The sequence below is a fragment of the Gossypium hirsutum genome, chromosome D07 (genome assembly GCF_007990345.1).
Source record: "Gossypium hirsutum isolate 1008001.06 chromosome D07, Gossypium_hirsutum_v2.1, whole genome shotgun sequence".
Classification (NCBI taxonomy): domain Eukaryota; kingdom Viridiplantae; phylum Streptophyta; class Magnoliopsida; order Malvales; family Malvaceae; genus Gossypium; species Gossypium hirsutum.
The window spans coordinates 2,157,208-2,176,985 of record NC_053443.1 but is presented as its reverse complement, the minus strand read 5'-3'; the positions used below and the strand labels follow the sequence as shown (position 1 = coordinate 2,176,985).

Genomic DNA, 19,778 nt, shown 5'->3' with positions numbered 1-19,778 from the left:
TCTCAATATTAATTATTCTAATATAATTAAAATAGAATTTAATAGAATAAAATCTCTTTTTTTGGCATTTCAACCCTTGTGTCCTCCATACTTGTACTTTTGGCACCAACTTTTCCTTGTGTCGCACATTAGCCTATTTTATCTCTAAATTCACGCTTTTGGCCCTTAATTTTGCTTTTGCTTTTGCCTCAAATTTAGTCCCTATGAGATAAAATATCATAAATAGCTCAAATTAGCAGGATCATACTCAGAATAAATACATAATTAATACATAAAAATACGTTATTCTAGAGTGTTATCACTTGTTGCAAAGGGTTACAATCAAATTCCAGGAATGGACTTCACTGATGTGTTCTCCACAGTTGTGAAGCATAGTTATATTCGAACTTTGCTTGGTATTATGGTCATGCATGATTTGGAGCTTGAGCAGTTACATGTAAAAACTGCATTTTTGCATGTAGAACTTGAGGAGAATATTTACATGCAACAAACAGAGGGTTTTACAGTCTCAGAAAAAGAGGACTATGTTTGCTTACTGAAAAAGTCTCTTTACGATTTGAAATAGTCACCAGGATTGTGGTACAAGAAGTTTGATTCATTTATAACTTCTCATGATTTCAAAAGAAGTAGCTTTGACAGTTGTGTTTACTTTAAGAAAAACAGTGACGGTTCTTTTGTGTATATACTCCTTTATGTTGGTGATATGTTGATAGCAACGAAAGATAAATGAGAGATAAGAAAGGTTAAAGCCCAACTAAGTGAAAAATTTGAGATGAAAGATTTGATGTTGATTGTGCTAGAAACCTTGATAGAAGAAGATCTTTTACAGGTTATATATTTACAATTGGAGGTTGTCAATCAATTGGAAAGTCACTTTGCAAACCACAGTTGCTTTGTCTACCACTGAAGCTGAGTACATTGCGATTACTGAAGCTTGTAAAGAAGCTATTTGGTTGAAGGACTTTTTAGTGAACTCAATGAATACCTTCAAATCAGTACAGTATTTTGTGACAGTTAGAGTGCCATCTTTCTTACAAAAGATCAAATGTATCATGAGAGAATAAAACACATTGATGTTCAGTATCATTTTTTTCGTGAGATTATTGGTCGTGGTGATATTATTGTGAGCAAAATTAGTACTCATGAAAATCCTACAGATATGATGACTAAGTCGCTTCTTATAACCAAGTTTGAGCATTGCTTAGACTTGGTTGGTGTTTATTGTTGAAGTTAAACCCTTAAGGGGTTTTATGGAAGAGGTGGAGAACTTGTTCGTTGAGAGTTCGCAATGAAGAACTTGTTCGTTGAGAGTTCGCAATGAAGAACTTGTTCACTGAGAATTTGTGTCAAGGTGGAGATTGTTAGAATTAAGTGACCCGAATCCTTATTTAAATAAAATACAGTGGTAAAATAAAATAAAAGTAAAATCCATATAGAACTACACTTCTTTTTAAAGTAAAATCCATATAGAACTACACTTCTTTTTATTTTATTTTAGAATAAGGTATTTTAAACCTTATTAAACTTCATCTATGTGATATTGATTAGAATAAGATGTTTCAATCTTACTACACTCCTATTAGAATATGGTTTTACAAGCCTATAAATAGACGTCTACTCATCTTGTAGTCATTCGAATTCGACATAGTAAATTTTCTTCTTCTCTACCCGTGGTTTTTTTTTCCCGAAAGGGTTTCCACGTAAAGACCTGTGTGTTCTTTATTTTTATTTCTCTTTTTTTTTACGATATATTGTCATTACCGACATTTTATTATTTTACACATACTATTATCTATCCATCAACTTAAATAAATATGGGCTTAGATTTGAGATGGAAATGGATTTAAACACACGTGTCTTTCGCTTGAGTTAAAAACAAAAACTTTTAAAGAGCAAAAGGATGAACAATATTAAAAGCATCAAGGTCAGCATTAATCATATTTACACCTAATGATGGGTTGGATCACTTGTTTAAGTCTAAAGGTTTATTCGAAAAGTTTGAGAGTTTAGGTAAAAATTTAGGCTCAAAAAATAAATTTAGACAAAAAAATAAAATTCATTTTCTAAATGGGTCGGGGCTAGGGTCAAACTTTTCAACTCGGGTCGAATTTAACAAATTTTCCCTATTGTTGTTTGTTGTTGTTTTGTTGTTGGTATGTTGTTGTTTTGCTATATTTTACTATTATATTGCTACTATTTTTTGTTATTTTTTGGATATTATATAACTATTTTTTATTGTTAATTTTGCTACTCTTTTAGAGGTATTTACTTGCTAAGTTGTAACTATATTAGTGTTATTTAAATATAAAAACTTTTTTTAATGTATTTTTAATTTGTTGTGGAATATTTATTTTGATGTTTTTAGTGCATCTGATGTATTATGTTTTTTAAATTTATTTTTATATAAACAATCTAAAATAATAATAAGAATTGATCGAATTGAGTCAAATTTAAATTTAATATTTCTTATCTAAAGTAGGCTTCGACAAAATGGTAGGGAATGATAAAGTCTAGCGACACTACTCGCTGATGAGTTTATTATTCAATAATAGCTCGTAACAAGCAAAGTAGCATACTTAATTTAAGATGCAGCCAATGAATAATAAATTCGCCATAGTTTTGGAAACTAATACTGCAGAATTTCTTATTTCACCATCATGGCCAGTCGTTAGTGTCAATCAGAAAGGCCAAAGAGTCCCAACCTGTGGCGGCATTGTCATTAAGATAAGGGTACGTGGTCCAATCCTCAAACATTGCCTCATCAAAGGGTAACAGCTGCATACGGTTCTCCTCGAAATTTCCATCGCTTGCTTTCCGCAGTTCATTGATTTCAAAGCTCAACAAAACCGAGCCGCCATCACTGTTCAACGAATCAAGCACTTGAGTTCCATTATGAGCTTCAACTGTTGCAATGTCACCACCCATTTCTTGACTATTATTTGTTGAGTAAAGTTTACCATCTCGAAGCTTATCAATACCTTGACTTGTAGGTGGCTGTGTTGGGACCATGACCTTGCTGCTACACCCAATGGCTTTAGTCTGAATCGCTGATCTTTTCGATGATTCCTTGAGTTTAGACTCGATTGGTATCGTTTTATGTGTAAAATTACTTGAACGAGGATATTTAATGGATGCTTGAGCTTTGGTTCTCTTGCTCAAAGTAGAATTCCAATAGTTCTTGATTTCATTGTCTGTTCGCCCCGGTAGCCTTCCGGCTATTAAAGACCATCTACCAACATCAAATAACGAGTGGTAAAAAGCTTTATACCCATTAAACAAGATCTTGGGTTTATTAAAAGTCGGAGTCGGGATGAAAAAATAATAAATGAGAGAGAGAGAGATTAGAAACCTGTTCCCAAGAAGATTATGGAGTCTGATAATGAGTTCTTCTTCATCATGGGAGATGTTGCCTCTTTTGATGTCTGGTCTAAGATAATTCACCCATCTAAGTCTGCAACTTCTGCAACATCTTTTCAAACCTGCATTTTCGGAGATAAACGATCAAAAGGCATGAAGTGAAAAGCTTAATTACAATAATTTCACTTTGGGGTCTTATATAGATACCAGCTCTCTTGGGGAGGTTTCTCCATTTGCCTTCCCCATGAACATTAATATATGATGCAAGTATTTTATCTTCCCAATCAGTCCAAGCTCCTTTTTTAAGTCCTTCTTTGGAGCAACATGAACTCTTCCCCATACTTCTAATTTCTCCCACTCTCTCCCTTTGTTTATACAAATCCATAAAAATGGAAGAGGACTATTCCCCGTTTTATATCCCCACCAAGATAAAAGAACGAGAAACTAACACCTCAAGTTGCAGTCAAACTAACACCTAATAATTGTGTGGTTCGCCATATCATCGCTGTGAACCTCATTAGGCAAGTTTATTTGTTCTTGTTATCCTGGTATTAGATATGATGTTCAGAAATATCATTTTTAAGACCAAAAAAAAAAACATAAAAGATTTAAGGGGTGTAAAATGTCCTCAATTAAAAAAAAAAGCAATTAAAGTCTTTCTTTTTTTAACACTCAATTTAGTAATTCAACTTTCAAAATGTATAAAAAAAGGCCCTCAATTTTAAAAAAAAAAACAATTAATACCCTGTATTTTTTTACTGAATTGGGAACTTAAACTTTTAAAATACATAAAAAAGACTCAAAAAATTTTCAAAAATGCAATTAAGCCCTTGCTCTTATTAAAAATTAGAAAAAAAATTATAATAAATAATAAATTTTAGCAAAATTATTAAATTTCAATAAAAATTAGAAAATGTTTTTATAAAAATTGTAAAATTTTGTAAAAACCATAAAAAAATTAACAACTCCTAATTTTTTTCAATTAAAGTCATCATGTGTCGCAACACAGCGTAACATGTGGCGAAAAATGATAAAAAAATAAAAATTAATAGAAGTTATAGAAAAATTATAAAATGTTCCTTTTGGTATGATAATTTTTATAATCTTTTTACGAAATTTATATTTCTTTACATTTTGTATAATTTTCTTACGGCTTTCTAACATTTCATATTTTTTTTTATATTTCTATATATTTTATAATTTTTTACATTTTTTATAAAATTTTACATTTTTTATATTTTTTACAATTTTTTTAATTTTTAATAAAATTTTAATATTTGAATTTTTTATTAAAATTTAATAATATATATAAATTTTATTTATTTTAAATTTTTTATAATTTTTTATAATTTTTAATAAAAGCAGGGGCTTAATTGTTTTTTTTTGAAAAAATTTGAGGGTTTTTTTGATGTATTTTGAAAATTCAAGTACCCAATTGAGTGCAAAAAAAAAAAAGTAGGGCTTAATTGCTTTTTTGAAAAAGTTTGAAGGCTTTTTTATGCATTTTGAAAGTTCAAGTACCCATATGAGTACAAAAAAACAAAACACAGACTTAATTACTTTTTTTAAAAAAGTTTAAGGGCTTTTTACGCCCCTAAGCCAACATAAAATTAGGTTGGATAGCTATTGATTGTTAGTATCTAGCAACGAGAGAAAAGTGAGAAAGCAATATGAAATGTTAATTAAAGAATTGATGGTAATGCACTTCATCAACTGTAATGGGCCAATTTCGTCCAGACCCAAACAGAAACCCAAATACAAAAAATAAATAATAAATAAAACCAAAATAAAAATAATAAATAATAAACAACCGTCCAAGTCCAAATTACAAGGGTAGCTCAATTACAAAAAAAAAAGTAGGCCCAAATAATAAAAAAAACCCTAGCAGCCCAACAGGCCCAAAACCTAAACAGAAACAGAAAACCCTAGCCGCACCCTAGCCTAATGCTGCCACTGCTCCTAGCCTCTGCTACCATCAACCACTCCTCTGCCACCGTCGCCTGCAAGAAGAAGAAGCAACACACGCAAGTAGTAGTACAAAATAGTAGAAAGAATAAAAAATAATATGTAATCAGCTATAAAAGCCTAAGAAAAAACAGATGTAAGGGGGCCTTTTTTTCGAAAAGAAAGAAAAAAAAGGCAATCGAAAAACAGATAAAAGAAAGAAGCAATCAAAAAAATAAAATCAGATACTTATATTTAAGGTGATTTTATTACTTATTTTATTTTTTTATATATATTTTATAAAAATGCATAAAAAATAGAGAAATGTTTCAAAAAAACTTACTGAACATTTGTACTCCGCCACCGTGGATGGAGGATTTGGTGATTTTTAGGGCTTTTGAAACCCAAAAGAAAAAACCGAAAGTTTTTGGAGTTTCATTCAGTTTTTGAAGGATTTTTGGGTAATATTCACCCAGATTCAGACTCTGGAAGTCGAAGTGCTCAAAACGGGGTTTTTTTGGTGTTTTCCAGCCTTTTCTTTTTTAATTTATCCATTTAAGTTTTTTTTATTTCAGTCCTTCGACCATTTAGTGTCTTTTTTATTTTTTTATTTTTATTTTAGTATTTTATTTACTTATTTTATTTAAATTTATGCGTTTAATTTCATTCTAAATTCTAATTTATTCCTCGGTTTATTTAATTTAAATCTTTTATAATTTTTATTTTCGTTATTTACTTATTTATCTATTTAATTTTTACAATTTATGCCCTTAATTTTATTTTAATTCCAATTTTATCCTTTATTTATTTAATTTGAATTTTTCATTATTATTATTATTTCTTTAATTATTGTTTTTTTTACAATTTATGCCCTTTATTTTATTTTAATTCCAATTTTTCATTATTATTATTATTTATTTAATTATTATTTCTTTGCCCTTGTCTTGTTTTCATGATGTTTATATTTTCATCGTATTACACATTATTCTTTATTATTATTATTATTCATGTTAATATTATAAGGTTGACTAGTATAATTATTGCTATTATCATTATTAAATTGTTATTTTACTATCATTATTGTTGTATTATCATCATTCATTAGCATAGTATGTTCGTTTTTATTTTATTGATTAATTTACTTACATATCATTTTAATGTCATATGTTCCTTTTTTTACTCGTTACTATATTACTTTATTGTGCTAGTATTTTTGTCAAGTGTTGTATTTAAACGTATTTGTCCGTTTTTATACCATACCCAAATAAACTAAATATATATCATTTTAAATGTTACATTAACTTTTTTACTCGATGCATAAAAAGGAAAATTTCCAAATTAAGGCAATGTACCGTTTTTAGAGATTCGAAAAGGTTGTGCCCTAACTTATTGTAATGGCCCAAATTCAAGGTTATCGGAATAGTGGTTTCGTAACCACAAATCCGATTTAAAGAGAAATTTATTTTAATATTTTTGCATGAATATTGATATGATATGAAAAATCGTATGAAAATATCGATAGAAAAATTTTACCGATTTAGTGGTTAGCTAGAAAAAGAAATTATAGAAGAAATTGAGTAAAAATAAGATATCGAGACTTTGATCTCGTAAAACTGAGTCAAAAATATTTTTATAAATATTTATGAAGTGTTAGTAATATGGTATTAAAATTTCGTTAGAAAATTTTAATGTTTGGGTAGTCAATTAAGTGAAAAGGACTAAATTGAAAAAGGTGTAAAAGTTACTAGAAGGATTAAATAGCCCAATTGTTAAATGAGGAGGGACATAAATTGAAAATAACCCAAAATCAGGAGAATTGAAGAATTAAGGGAAAAATTGGAATATTGCAAAATTTGCTTTAAAAGTTAGGACTAAATTGGCATTATCTAGATTTCTCTTTATTTTTCTGCATTCTCATCAGCCAAAAACGTCATAAGGGTTTCTTCAAGCTGGTTTTTCATAATTTTTGCACCAAGTGAGTTAATCCTTGCCTTTTTCTTGTAATTTTTGTGTTTCTAAGACTTTTACAACTAGGTCCTATTACTAAATTCATTAGTTTTTGATTTTATGGATGAAGTTGAAAGTTGCTATGAATATGTGCTGGAAGTTTATGATGAAATAGCATGAAATTGAAGTTTTAACTTGTTTGTGAGATGATTTTATTAGGTAATTTCAATAGAAATGTTTTGTAGGACCTAATTATGAAAATGTTTGGAATCAAAGTCTAGTGCTGAAATTCTGATTTACAAAGGTTATAAAGTAGTTTAAAGTGATGGGATAAAGTGTTAATTGAGAAGAATTAGCTCAATTGAGAGGTTAATTGAGCAGGGATGAAATTATCATTTATTGAAAGTTTAGGGAAAAATGGTAATTAACATCATACACTAAAACAGTTTTGGACAGCAGCAGTACTCTAACTTTGAAAAATCACCATAAATTTTAGAAATCGAATTAGAGGATGAAAAAAATATGGTATTAAAGCTTATTGAGTCTAGTTTCATATAGAAGAAATAGTGTAAGCAATGGAATTGTAAATCATGAGATATAATAGATTTTGTGAGACAAGGTCAGAATGAATTCAGGTTCCCCTGTTCTGACTTTGGAAAATCATTAAAAATTGTAAAAAAATGAATATAAGTTATAATTTATATGGTTAGAATCCTTAATTAGTCTATTTTCAGAAGAAACAAATGGAAACATCATCCAAATTCTGTACAATGAGATAATTAATTTTTAGTGAAGAAGGGTCAGAACTGTCGAACAGTGAAACAGGTGAAACTTTAAAGAATAAACTGTACTTTTTGGCTACACCAAAAATTCTGAAAATTTTATGGTAAGAATATATGTGAGTCTAGTTTCAGGTAAAATTAACGGATCTTAATTTTGAGTTCCGTAGCTCAAGATATAAATAATTTAGTGACTGTGACTCAGTGAGGCAGCTTTGAATGCACTACAAATAATAATAGAATTATAGAGAATGTTACATATGAACATGAAAAGTATTAGATTAATGATTAATTTTATTTATTTAGATCTGGAAAATTCAAATACGAAGCAAGATCGAGGAAAAGAAAAAGTTTGGGATTAGTAGATTTTGGTTACGAACAAGTGTCGAGGTAAGTTCGTGTAAATCTGAATTATATTCATAAATGCTTGAAATGTTTGTTATTGATGTGAATATGATTTGGATGTTTATTGTATGATAATTGATGAAGTATTGATATTCATGATGAATTATTGATATTCTTGATGAAAAGAGAAAATAAATCCCGGTTGAATGAAAGGAAAATTCGATGGATCTCTGAAAAGGAATTGACGGTAAAAAGGATCTAGCCCGGACGGGTGATCCTATCCCGATATAGCCCTCCCGAAGAATATGTGGAAAATGGATTTAGCCCGGACGAGTAATCCAAATTGGGGTCTGAATTTTGCCTGGACTGGTAATTCAGATCCAAGCTCATTAGAGTAATTGTCGTTGCAGGGGATTTAGCCTGGACTGGTAATCCCGACAATACTCTATGAGTTTATATTACAGGGGACTTAGCCTGGACTGGTAATCCCGCTGTAAGGATGAGGTTCGCGGGAGTGTGCTCTCTGAAATGGAAATGTGCGCACATGAATATGAATTGACGGACCCGGATTTGTACACTTAGGTGTACCTCTGAAAATCTATCGAAATTTCGAGAAATTCAACGGGATAAATATGGAAAAATAACAAGGAAATGGAAATCATGGAATTGATGAGCTCATCAATCATGGTATAAATTATTGATACATAGAAATTATTGGACTAATTTGAATGTTGAGTTTGTGCATGATAGGGGAATAATGTATTGAATGGATGTATGAATATTTATTGCGTTGTATTGAAAATATTAGGTAAGTATAATTCTTATTACATGAGCTTACTAAGCACAAAGTGCTTATCCTGTTTCTTTTTCCCCTGTTCTGTAGTGTTAAGAGCTCAGAGGTCGGATTTGGTCGGAGACGCATCACACTATCAACCTCAAGATCTCGGTATATAAAGAAACTTTATTTTGGAAATCAATGGCATGTATAAGCTAGTAAAGTATATGTTAATGTGAAATGAATGTATAGTTAGCCATTGGTATGGCTAACAAATTTTAGTTTTGGTATGTGATGAGATTATCTTATGAATATTATAAATCTATCTTGAAAATATATTGAAATGGATTGATTGTGTCGGATTGGTCTCGGTTTAAAATTTGCAGGGAAGATTTGATGTTTATAAATGGGTTATATTGAAAAAAAATCAATAAAATCTGGTAATGCCTCGTATCCTATTCCGGCGACGGAAACGGGTAGGGGGTGTTACACTTACGGGGTTCGACTTTCTTTTTAAACCTAGATAATCGAATATTCCTTTTAAAATTAAAACATATGAGAATTAAATAGTAATTTAAATAAAGGGCAAGCTTATTTTCGAGGATTCGAGATGTCGTATCCTAACTTACGAGATATGACCTTTTGTTACCTTAAGATAAGAGAGTCTTTTACATACATTTTGATTTACTCAAGTGATTTTAATTAAAAATAACATGATGCAAAGTGGGGTCGCGTTTTAAATTCTCTTCAAATTTTTAATTTTCGATACTAGGACCTTGAGTAATCAACTAGGTACTAATTTTGGGCGTAACGAGGGTTCTAATCCTTCCTCGTGCGTAACCGACTCCCGAACCCGTTTTCTGGATTGTGTAGACCAAGAATCATCGTTTTAGTAAATTTAAACTTTTATTAAAATGATTGAATTACGAGGTGATTCGATCACACCTAAATAAAAAGGATTGGTGGCGACTCCCATTTTCATTTGTTTTAAAACCAAAATTCGATTTCAAAAGTCAATTTTAAAAAAAGGTTTCGATAGCTTGGCGACTCCACTGGGAAAATTTCATCATAAGAGAGTCAAACCACGAGTTGATTACTTTTTGGTCTTTTCGCCTAAAATTGATGATTTAGTTTAAATTTACGATCCTTTTATTGCATTTTATCTTTCATGTTTTGGATATCTTGGGTTGTATAGCGATCTAATATATCTTGTTTTATTGATTTAAAAGTCTCTTTTTGTGTATTCCCTTGAACTAAACTCGGTCCGTATGAGCCTATAATAGGTGAGGATCGAGGAATCTATTGGTTCAAGTACCCTTACTTTAGAATCGAACCACATATAATGAACCCTAAAAGCCTACCCTAGGTAGAACCACACCAAACTCCTAATGGTCACCCGAATAGGTGCTCTATTTATTATTTCATGCTTGTTTTAAATTCTAGTTTTCTATAAAATGTACTGACTTGTTTTGTTTTGTTTGACTGTGATTGCATTGCATTGCATTTTCATCATAAAAAAGGGTGTTGATTCACGTTCAGTTGCTAAATAGAATAACTTGTAATGGAAAAGGGATTTCTTGATAAAGTGGAAGACAATGAGGCCGTCCGGATATGGTCTAAGAAGACACAATAAGAGAAATATGACAGCCTAACAGAGGGATACATGTCAGAATTATGAGATTTCACTCGCATCAGTGTGACTCAGAATAATCTCCAAGAGTTGAAAGAAGTATGAGACCAATGGAGTGACGCAACCAAGCACTTATTTTACTGTAGTTATTTACTCGATGTCAAAGTAGATAAGCACTTATTTCGAGCTCTCACCTAATATTGGAATCTTTCATATAACTGCTTCACTTTTGGGAAGGTAGCTTTGGTGCCCACCTTAGAAGAGTACACAGCTCTGCTCCGTTGCCCGAGAATCCAAGACGACAAAGCTTATTCTAAAGCCGCCAACGTCTCGACTTTCTTAAAGAAGCTAATTAGTATTACGGGGATGAGTGAGCAATGGGTTGCGGCCCGGATTAAACAAAAAGGAGATAGTAAATGCATCCATTGGAAAAGTTTGCGGGATTTGATCTTGGCACATCCAGATACGAAGAAAAAGGTCGATGTCTTCGCCTTGAGTATTTACGGGTTGGTCATCTTCCCCAAAGCACTAGGACACATAGATGATGTAGTTTCAGATCTATTTGACCGGCTTGACAAAAGGGTCACTCCTGTCCTAGTAATTTTGGCCGAAACTTTCAGATCTTTGAGTGCATGCTGTAGAGCGGGTGAATGAAGATTTATCGAATATGCACAACTCTTGCTAGTTTGGTTTCACAGCCACTTTTGGAAGGTAGAAAATGTCTTTTAACGAGTATTCTCTAAGAACTACTCTCCGTTGAAAGAACTCGTAGCTACTCCAAGGCAAGATGACATTTTGGAGGAAAAATGGATGACAATTCTCCAATGTCTCCAAGAAGAAGACATTGAATGGAGGGCTCCCTGAATGATCCTTGATGAGATTTTGTACGATGTGGAGATTTCGATTGGGTCCCTCTACTCGGGATATGGGGAGCTATTGGATACACCATCTACTTGTATTGAGACAGTATAGATCGAGACAGTTCATACCGACAACTCAAGGGTTGGCTCAATCTGAGTTTGTGTACAAAGGTGATAATTACAAGAAGAATGTTCGTGAAATATCGAACACTTGGAACCAAATTCTATCATCTATAGGATCCAAACCAAGGAGTGAGTGGCTCTTGATGCGCGGGATGCAATCAACTACCTGTTTATTATGACTATTATATTCTCGCAATTAAATATTTAGTTTTACAAGTCTTATTACTTAAATATCTTAAATAAATTTTTAAGTAACATAAATCTTTACGATTTATAAGAAGATAATTCAACCCAAAATTGCCTGACTCCGTAAAAATATCTTCTCAAATTAGCTGATATTCTAGAGCTTCGAAGACATTACAAAGTAAAAATGGAAAGGGTAGATAAAATGATTTGGATGGTCGATTGAGTGTGGTGTGATGTGTTTAGTTTATTTTTTGTATCACGCTACAATATCTAATCTCACCGCTACCGCTATTTTTATACCAACCGCAGGTAAACGCACTGCCTATCTAAACTCCACCCTTAATCATCCTACCATCAAATTCAAAAATTAAAAATTAGAAATCAAAGAGTAAAATTTTCTAATTTCGAAAATTGATAAAAAAAAAACTATTTAAATTAAAAAGATTGGGAGATTCTTCGAGTCTTTCGCCAATTAAATGCTGTCAAAGGCATTGATTGCATTGTGTGTTTTGGGCTGGACCAATATGACATGTTTGTGTTTTGTGTTCAGTGTTTCAAGCATATTTTATCTTCACATGGGGGAGGCTCCCATGTTTTAAAATTTAAACAGATTATTATTTTATCAAAAAGGAAAATCCAAATTAAATCTCGAATAGGCCGATCTACACTTTATGAAAAGATTGTGTTGCAGGGGGACGTTTCGAGACACCATGTCTAAAAATTAAGATTTTTGTTTATAATAATTTTATGAATACTAATATAATAAAAAGTGTAACATTTTTAAGGGAATAAACGTAGGATGGTTTGAATTGACTGTGTATTTACCTGTGATTAATATAAAAATAATGATGGCGGTGAGATGTAATATTGTAACGTGAGATAAAAAATAAACTAAACGCATTGCACCCAAATTTACTTTTCAAATTTGAGATTTTATTTTTTCAAAATTAGATTTTAATATTAAAACTTTTAAATAAAATCGAGTGTAAGACAAAAAAAAAAAAAAAACCCCACCACATGCCATTATTGCCACAAGAGAGTCGTAAGAATCAGTCAAACACGTGCTATATTAGTATAGTGACAGAGTCAATGACTGGATTTTATAGACAAATAAAGATTCATAATATGTGTGAACTTTTGAAGCCAAATACAAAAGTTTAAGTCCACAAGTTTGAAACAGGGGATAAAGTTTTTTTTTTCTATAATAAAAAATAATTATTAATATACATTCACATTTAAATTGGATAATTTATATTTTTAGTACTTAAAACTTTTTTAACCTAATTGATACTTGAATATGAAAAGTCTTAATTAATTAAGGGTATATTTGATAAACTAAAAAAATTAAATACTATTTTTATATTACAAAATTGTTTGATATAAAATTAAGAGCTGAATAAATCTTTATTTTTGAAAATTCATTATTTCATAATTTTATTCTTATTAATATGATATTATTTATTTTGCTTTTGATAAAAGTTAAACATAATATTTTAATTTTTAATTTTTAATGAAATGAGGAAATAATTTATTTCAAAAATAAGACTTTGAAAAATAAAATCAACTTAATAGTTTCAACATATGTTATCTACTTATTATATTCAACAATTTTCTATTAAGTAAAAAAGTTAATATGGTTGTCAAGCCCAACTTAAAAAAAGGGTAAACTATACAATTAGTCACCAAACTATTAGTGTGTTTCTGTTTTAGTCACTAAACTAAAAACTTTCAATTTCATCATTAACGTTTTAGATTATTAATGTTTTGGTTACTCTCAGTTAAAGGGTTAATGGAAATGATGATGTGGCCTTTTTCTAATTAGTATAGTAAAACATTTAGTCTTCAATGCCAGTATATACCGAAGCAAATATAATGGCATGTAAGTGCATCATACGATATACTGAAGAAAATATACTGATATGTAAGTGCATCATTGGATAAATAAAAGTATAGACCAATACAATTAATAGAATAACCAATTTCCAATTTCATAACATAGTTCAATTCACATCTCATCATTCTGAATTCAGAATCAGTTCATTATTTTATCATATAACATAACAAAATACAACTCAATTTCAAACCAATTTCCTATATCAGTTAAGTCATACAACTTTCTATTCTATTCAATTTAGTCCCTGTCTCGATATTCAATTTCAGTCATAGCATTTCAACTCAATAACCATTAAGAACTCACTTCAATATTATATAATGCAAAATGTCATTAATATGCAATAACTAGAATAGTCTCGGGTCATAGAGATACAAACCAAAAGCTCGCGTCACTTGTCGTCCACTCTAGCCTTTCTTTTCCCTTTCAATGATCATGTATCATTTTTAACAAAGAATAATAATTCAGAAATAATATAATATCAAATTCCATCAAAATCACACTGTTTAATTTTAGTTTTAAATTTTAAACCCCCTTATCTTATTTTTATTAAAGAAATAAAATTACCATTAGTCTACGTGAATACAACCCTTACTTATTGCTATCTACTAATCTTATATTTTTCAAGGAGGTTTTATTTTTAATCGAATTAAAGATTTAAAAATTAAATTTTTAATCGAATCTTAAAGCATGGTATATCAATCAGTTTTTTTTCTGGGTAAAACGTTTATTATATTAAAATAAAAGTGACAAACACTGTCAATCCAGTACAATTCCCAAAGATACATCACAAAAGGTAAAACCAACGCAACCTCAATCAAACACCACGAAGCAAAAATACACCATATCAAACAATTAGCAAAAACTCAATCCTATGGACACCAAAATTCGATCTTTTGATGTCCTCGAATTCTAAAAATACATTAGATAATTGTTGGAGAAAATCTAAGTTGATGTGAAAATGGAATATTAAATTTATATATACTTCTAGCTTTCTTTCGCACTATGACTTCATTACTTACAATCTTTTATATAGATGTTTCAGGTAAAAGTATTATGCAGATCCCTGTATTAGGAGTCGGATTTTATTTTGCTCTTTTTACTAAAAAATTAGTAAATTAGCCACTGTATATTAAATCAAAGAGTAAATTAGCCATTTTGTTAAAAATTTCGTCTATTTACATTAGCATGAGATACACATGACACATCAATAAATGAAATTTTTAATAGAAAGGATTAATTTGCCCTTGAATTTAATGTACAGGGACTAACTTATTTATTTTTTTGAGTAGAAAAAGTAAAATGCAATCTAACTCTTAATACAGGAGCCTCCATGATACTTTTACCAGATGTTCTAAATAACTTTAAATTTCGTACATACATACAGTAACATGGCTCTTTGATCTAATACATTCATACATCTTAATTAAATGACTACTTCCTAAATACATTCATCTTAATCACCTTAATTAAATACAAAATCTAATTACATCAAAAAGTTCAAAAAAAAACTCAAATGCAAAAGCAATTATTGACTTAGCACCCCATCATCTTGGATAAATGTCGGCTCCGTATGATATAAAGACAAATTCAGAAACGCGTGATTCGCTTAAGTTAAAAACAAAAACTTCCAAAGATCAAATGGATGAAGAATTCTAAAAACATCAAGGTCAGGATTAACCATACTCGTTGATGAGTTTATTATATGCAGCTTTCAACAAGCAAAGTAGCAGTATTTTCTCTAAGAATAGATACAACCAATATTGATTAATTTCCACCCTATGTTTGGAAATTGATATTCCTACAAAAGCTAAATTCATCCGTCTCGAGCAAAAGGGCCAAAGAATCAAAATCCATGGCGTCATTGCCATTAAGACAAGGATTTACGGTCCAATTCTTAAACATTGCCTCATCAAAGGCTAAGGGTTGCATAGGGTTCTCCTCAAATTCAACATCCCTTTCCTTTAGCTGCTCATTTAACAAATCTGTGCCGCCACCATCACTGTACAACGAATCAAGCACTTGGGTTCCATTGTGAGCTTCCACTGTTGCAATATTTCCACTCATTTCTTGATTATTATTTGTTGAGTTAAGCTGACCATCTCGAAGCTTATCAGTATGTTGAGCTGCAGGTAGCTGTGTTGGGATCCTGACCTTGCTGCTGGACCTAGTGGCTTTAGTTAGAATCACTTTGATTTTTGCTTTCGTAGCCCGGGGCGAACGCAAGGGTTCACAGTCTCCAGACTCGGTTGATAGCATTTTATGTGTAGATTTGCTTGGAGGAGTTCCAATGGATGCTTGACCTTTGGCTCTCTTTCTCAAAACAGTGTTCCAGTAGTTCTTGATTTCGTTATCTGTTCGCCCCGGTAACCTTCCAGCTATTAACGACCACCTGCACAGCATCACACAATGAGCAGTAAGGAACTCAGTACCTCTTAATTTCGATTCCCATTGTAAAAAAGAAGGGGAGAGAGAGATTAACAACCTGTTTCCAAGAAGATTATGGAGTCTGATAATGAGTTCTTCTTCATCACGGGAGATGTTGCCTCTTTTGATATCTGGTCTAAGATAATTCAGCCATCTAAGTCTGCAACTTTTGCCACATCTTTTCAAACCTTCATTTTGGGGGATAATAAACCATCAAAAGGCATCAATTGAAAAGCTTAATTACAATAATTTCACTTTGGGGTTTTATATATATATACCAGCTCTCCTGGAGAGGTCGCTCCATTTGCCTTCCCCATGAGCTTTAATATATGATGCAAGTAATTTATCCTCCAATGCAGTCCAAGCTCCTTTGTTGAGTCCTTCCTTGGGGCAAGATGGACTCCTCCCCATATCGCTCTTTTGTCTCTCTCTCCCTCTACCTTAAAACCATTTTAATGGAAGAGGACCTTTCCCCTTTTATAGCCCATAGTCTTTCTGTGTGCATGTATATATGTATACACACATATATATACATACACGGTGGTGAATTGCACTAAGTTATCGCGTCTAATAAGATTTTTAAAATTTTAATAAGTTTTTTTTTGAGAAAAGAATATCTAAATATTCTTTAGAGAGGTTGTATATTAATTGTTGACTTCATCTGTTAATCTTATGATTAAAGATTTAATCTCTACTTATGAAAATAAAATACATTGTATGATTAATCATTATCACCTAGATTATGATAAAAATAATAATACGTAATGAAGTAGCATGGCAAAATGAGTAAAGCATAGTCTATAGGAGTATGATATGTTGCACAGTGAATGGCAAGTGGCACACACGATGAAGTCCCAAATCATTTGTTAATTTAGGGCCTTTTTACAAGCATGTTTGGCATGGTAGAATCTCAATCATATCTTAACTTTGGAATAAATATTATAACCAAAAGATAGAAAATTAAACTTTATGAAAACATTAACATGGAATACATATATAGAGTAAAATTAAGAGTGAATTTGTTTTCAAAGTTTAGGGCGGCTCTCGGCCTCCTAGGTATGGGGGCCCCGAAAATGAAATCAACTTCATGTTGAAATGAGAGAAAGAGATGGGTTTAACTTTATGTCTTGCATCTTTGCTATATCCATTTTTATTATTAAAACTAGATATTTTTAATAAAATAATTAAATAATACCTTGTAATATTTTATTTATACATTATGCTGATATATAATTAGTAAGTATTTTTAATAAAAACATTATTTTACATTTTAACCTAATATACTTAAAGGAAGTAAATTGCAATGTGAATTATCTATTTTTATCTGATTGCATTTGGACCACTCTCACGTGATTTTGTTGTGTGATAAAAGCATATTGATAATGCATTGAGTGGCTCTTATTCCGAGCAAGTTGCTTTTCTCTAAACAATTATCAAAAGCTTATCAAGCTCTTGATTAACCATTTCTTGGCAGAGTTTTTCCATCAAAATATTATAATCCTTTTTCTAATAAAACAAGTTAGTAGTGTCGGTAAACTCGACAATCAGACCGCTGCAAAGCAATTGAGATGTGATTATTTAAAAGCTGAAATCTGAAATTTTGTTTGTAGGTTTTTAGAAATCTACGGTGGGCTCGAAGAAGAAACTAAAACGTTCAAAATTTCGGTATATTGGAATAACGTTAGAAATTTGTGTATATAAATTTTTAGAAGCAAAAAATTATTATAAAAAAATAAAAAAAATAATCAAAATATTATAATTTTTTTATTTACCAAAACATACCAAAAAAATAGAAAACAAAAACCTGCAAAAAAGAAAAACCTGTGGCTGCAGCAAAGGTGCCAAAGAGATTGGCGGCACCAATGATGCTAAAGAACTAAAATGTAACTATCTGCAGTTTCAAGGACCTGACATGCAAATTTACCATTTTGAATTTTGAAAGTGAATTATGGCGCTGTGCGTGTGGGCGCACTAAAATTAAAATGTAGCTAATTGTCTTCTAAGCCCTCCTTATTTTAATTAAGTAATAAATTCTAATTAGTTAAGTGATAATTAAGATACTTAGAATTCTAATTAAGTAATAACTCTATTTTAATTTAATAAACGATTCTCATTTAATAAACTCTAATTTAATAAACTCTATTTTGGTAATTTGATGAGAATAGTTTATTAAATTAAAATAGAGTTTTTAAGTAATTTGATGAGAATAGTTTATTAAATTAAAATAGAGTTATTACTTAATTAGAATTCCAAGTATCTTAATTATCACTTAACTAATATTAGATTTAATTAAAAAATTTAATAGAAATACCAGGCAAGCCTTATTGAAGAATTAAAAATAATAATAAAACTGATCACCCATAAATGTAACCCAAATAGAAAAAATAAATTATAATTATAAACTATTCTCATCAAATTTAGTAAATTTTTTAAATAAACTATTCTCATCAAATTACCAAAATAATACATAAAATGCGAATTAGTTTATACTTTTTTAAATAGCTTTACTTTAGGTAAAATATATTTACTTTAATAATAAAATAAAGGACTTTTATGAGTAAAAATCATAGATTAAGAGCTTATTTAACTACAAAAATAGGTTGAGGGCTTATTTATTAAATAAAAAAATGAGTTAAAGGGGAATAAAAAGAAAATAATAAATAATGAGGACTTAGAAGTCAATTAGCCACATTTCAACTTTAGTGAGCCCCACACGCACAGCAATTCACTTTCAAAATTTAAAATAGTAAATTTGCATGTCAAGTCCTTGAAACTGCAGATAATTACATTTTAGTCCTTTAGCACCATTGGTGCCGCCACAGGTTTTCTTTTTTGCAGGTTTTTTATTTTTTATTTTTGGTATATTTTAATAAATAAAAAATTATAATATTTTGATAAATAAAAAAAGTTATAATATTTTGATTATTTTTTTATAATAATTTAATAAAAAACCCAAAAGATCAAGAGTTTAAGTAACAATGATAGTCGATGTTGGAATGTGGAAAACAACCTTTACTAATAAAATTATTATTATTATTTAAGATTATTTTTTTATCGAGTTAAATCATTGGCTTTTAATTTTGAATTAGGAATATATGTTAAAAATAAGTTGATTTTTTTGAAATTTAAAAAAAAATAGATTAATTTTGGAAGGGCGTCTAACTGTCAATTGTATCGAAAATTTGACCGTTAAAAGAAAAACGTGCTTAACTGTACATATTTTTATACACTCTGTAAAATTAATTTATTTTCTTAAATTTAAAATATTTTTTTATGCCTTAGTATTGGAGCCCACGTCACCCCAAATACTCAAGTAGCATCATCCCAACACCATTAATGACTATGTCACATCAAGTTCAATCTTAATTATTAATCTCATCTCTCCAACCCAAAATGGAAAGAGAAAAATAAAAAAGACAACTTAATTTTTATTTGCTTTTAAAGAATAAGATTAAATTGATAAAAACAGGATAAAAAGATTAATTTATTTTTTTATAATCGTTACATTAATAAC

At 30.2% G+C, this 19,778-nt stretch overlaps 2 protein-coding genes across 3 annotated transcripts; both read right to left on the bottom strand.

Annotated features, from left to right (window-relative positions):
- Positions 1-2,485: 2,485 nt before the first annotated feature.
- LOC107941298 (transcription factor MYB123) lies at positions 2,486-3,945 on the bottom strand. The gene is made up of 3 exons (XM_016874856.2): positions 3,565-3,945; positions 3,350-3,479; positions 2,486-3,229 (listed from the first exon to the last, which is right to left on the bottom strand). The coding sequence occupies exons 1-3, from the start codon at positions 3,740-3,742 to the stop codon at positions 2,656-2,658; spliced, it is 882 nt and encodes a 293-aa protein (XP_016730345.1). The 5' UTR covers positions 3,743-3,945; the 3' UTR covers positions 2,486-2,655.
- An 11,562-nt stretch (positions 3,946-15,507) lies between these two features.
- On the bottom strand, positions 15,508-16,832 carry LOC121219237 (transcription factor MYB123). 2 transcript variants are annotated; one of them, XM_041097031.1, is made up of 4 exons: positions 16,543-16,832; positions 16,323-16,452; positions 16,102-16,229; positions 15,508-15,975 (listed from the first exon to the last, which is right to left on the bottom strand). In XM_041097031.1, the coding sequence occupies exons 1-4, from the start codon at positions 16,673-16,675 to the stop codon at positions 15,617-15,619; spliced, it is 750 nt and encodes a 249-aa protein (XP_040952965.1). In that variant the 5' UTR covers positions 16,676-16,832; the 3' UTR covers positions 15,508-15,616. The 2 variants fall into 2 exon arrangements, with proteins under 2 accessions (XP_040952965.1, XP_040952964.1); XM_041097030.1 differs by having other exon boundaries at positions 15,508-16,229; positions 16,543-16,826.
- Between the last annotated feature and the right edge of the window lie 2,946 nt (positions 16,833-19,778).

What these genes read in the sequence shown, in the direction of transcription:
- LOC121219237 (XM_041097030.1), bottom strand. Translation starts at nt 16,675, where the DNA reads ATGGGGAGGAGTCCATCTTGCCCCAAGGAAGGACTCAACAAAGGAGCT. An exon ending in CGACCTCTCCAGGAGAGCTG is followed by an intron (nt 16,453 to 16,542) that starts GTATATATATAT and finishes CCCAAAATGAAG; the next exon opens with GTTTGAAAAGATGTGGCAAA. An exon ending in CATAATCTTCTTGGAAACAG is followed by an intron (nt 16,230 to 16,322) that starts GTTGTTAATCTC and finishes GATGCTGTGCAG; the next exon opens with GTGGTCGTTAATAGCTGGAA.
- LOC107941298 (XM_016874856.2), bottom strand. Translation starts at nt 3,742, where the DNA reads ATGGATTTGTATAAACAAAGGGAGAGAGTGGGAGAAATTAGAAGTATG. An exon ending in AAACCTCCCCAAGAGAGCTG is followed by an intron (nt 3,480 to 3,564) that starts GTATCTATATAA and finishes CCGAAAATGCAG; the next exon opens with GTTTGAAAAGATGTTGCAGA. An exon ending in CATAATCTTCTTGGGAACAG is followed by an intron (nt 3,230 to 3,349) that starts GTTTCTAATCTC and finishes TGATGTTGGTAG; the next exon opens with ATGGTCTTTAATAGCCGGAA.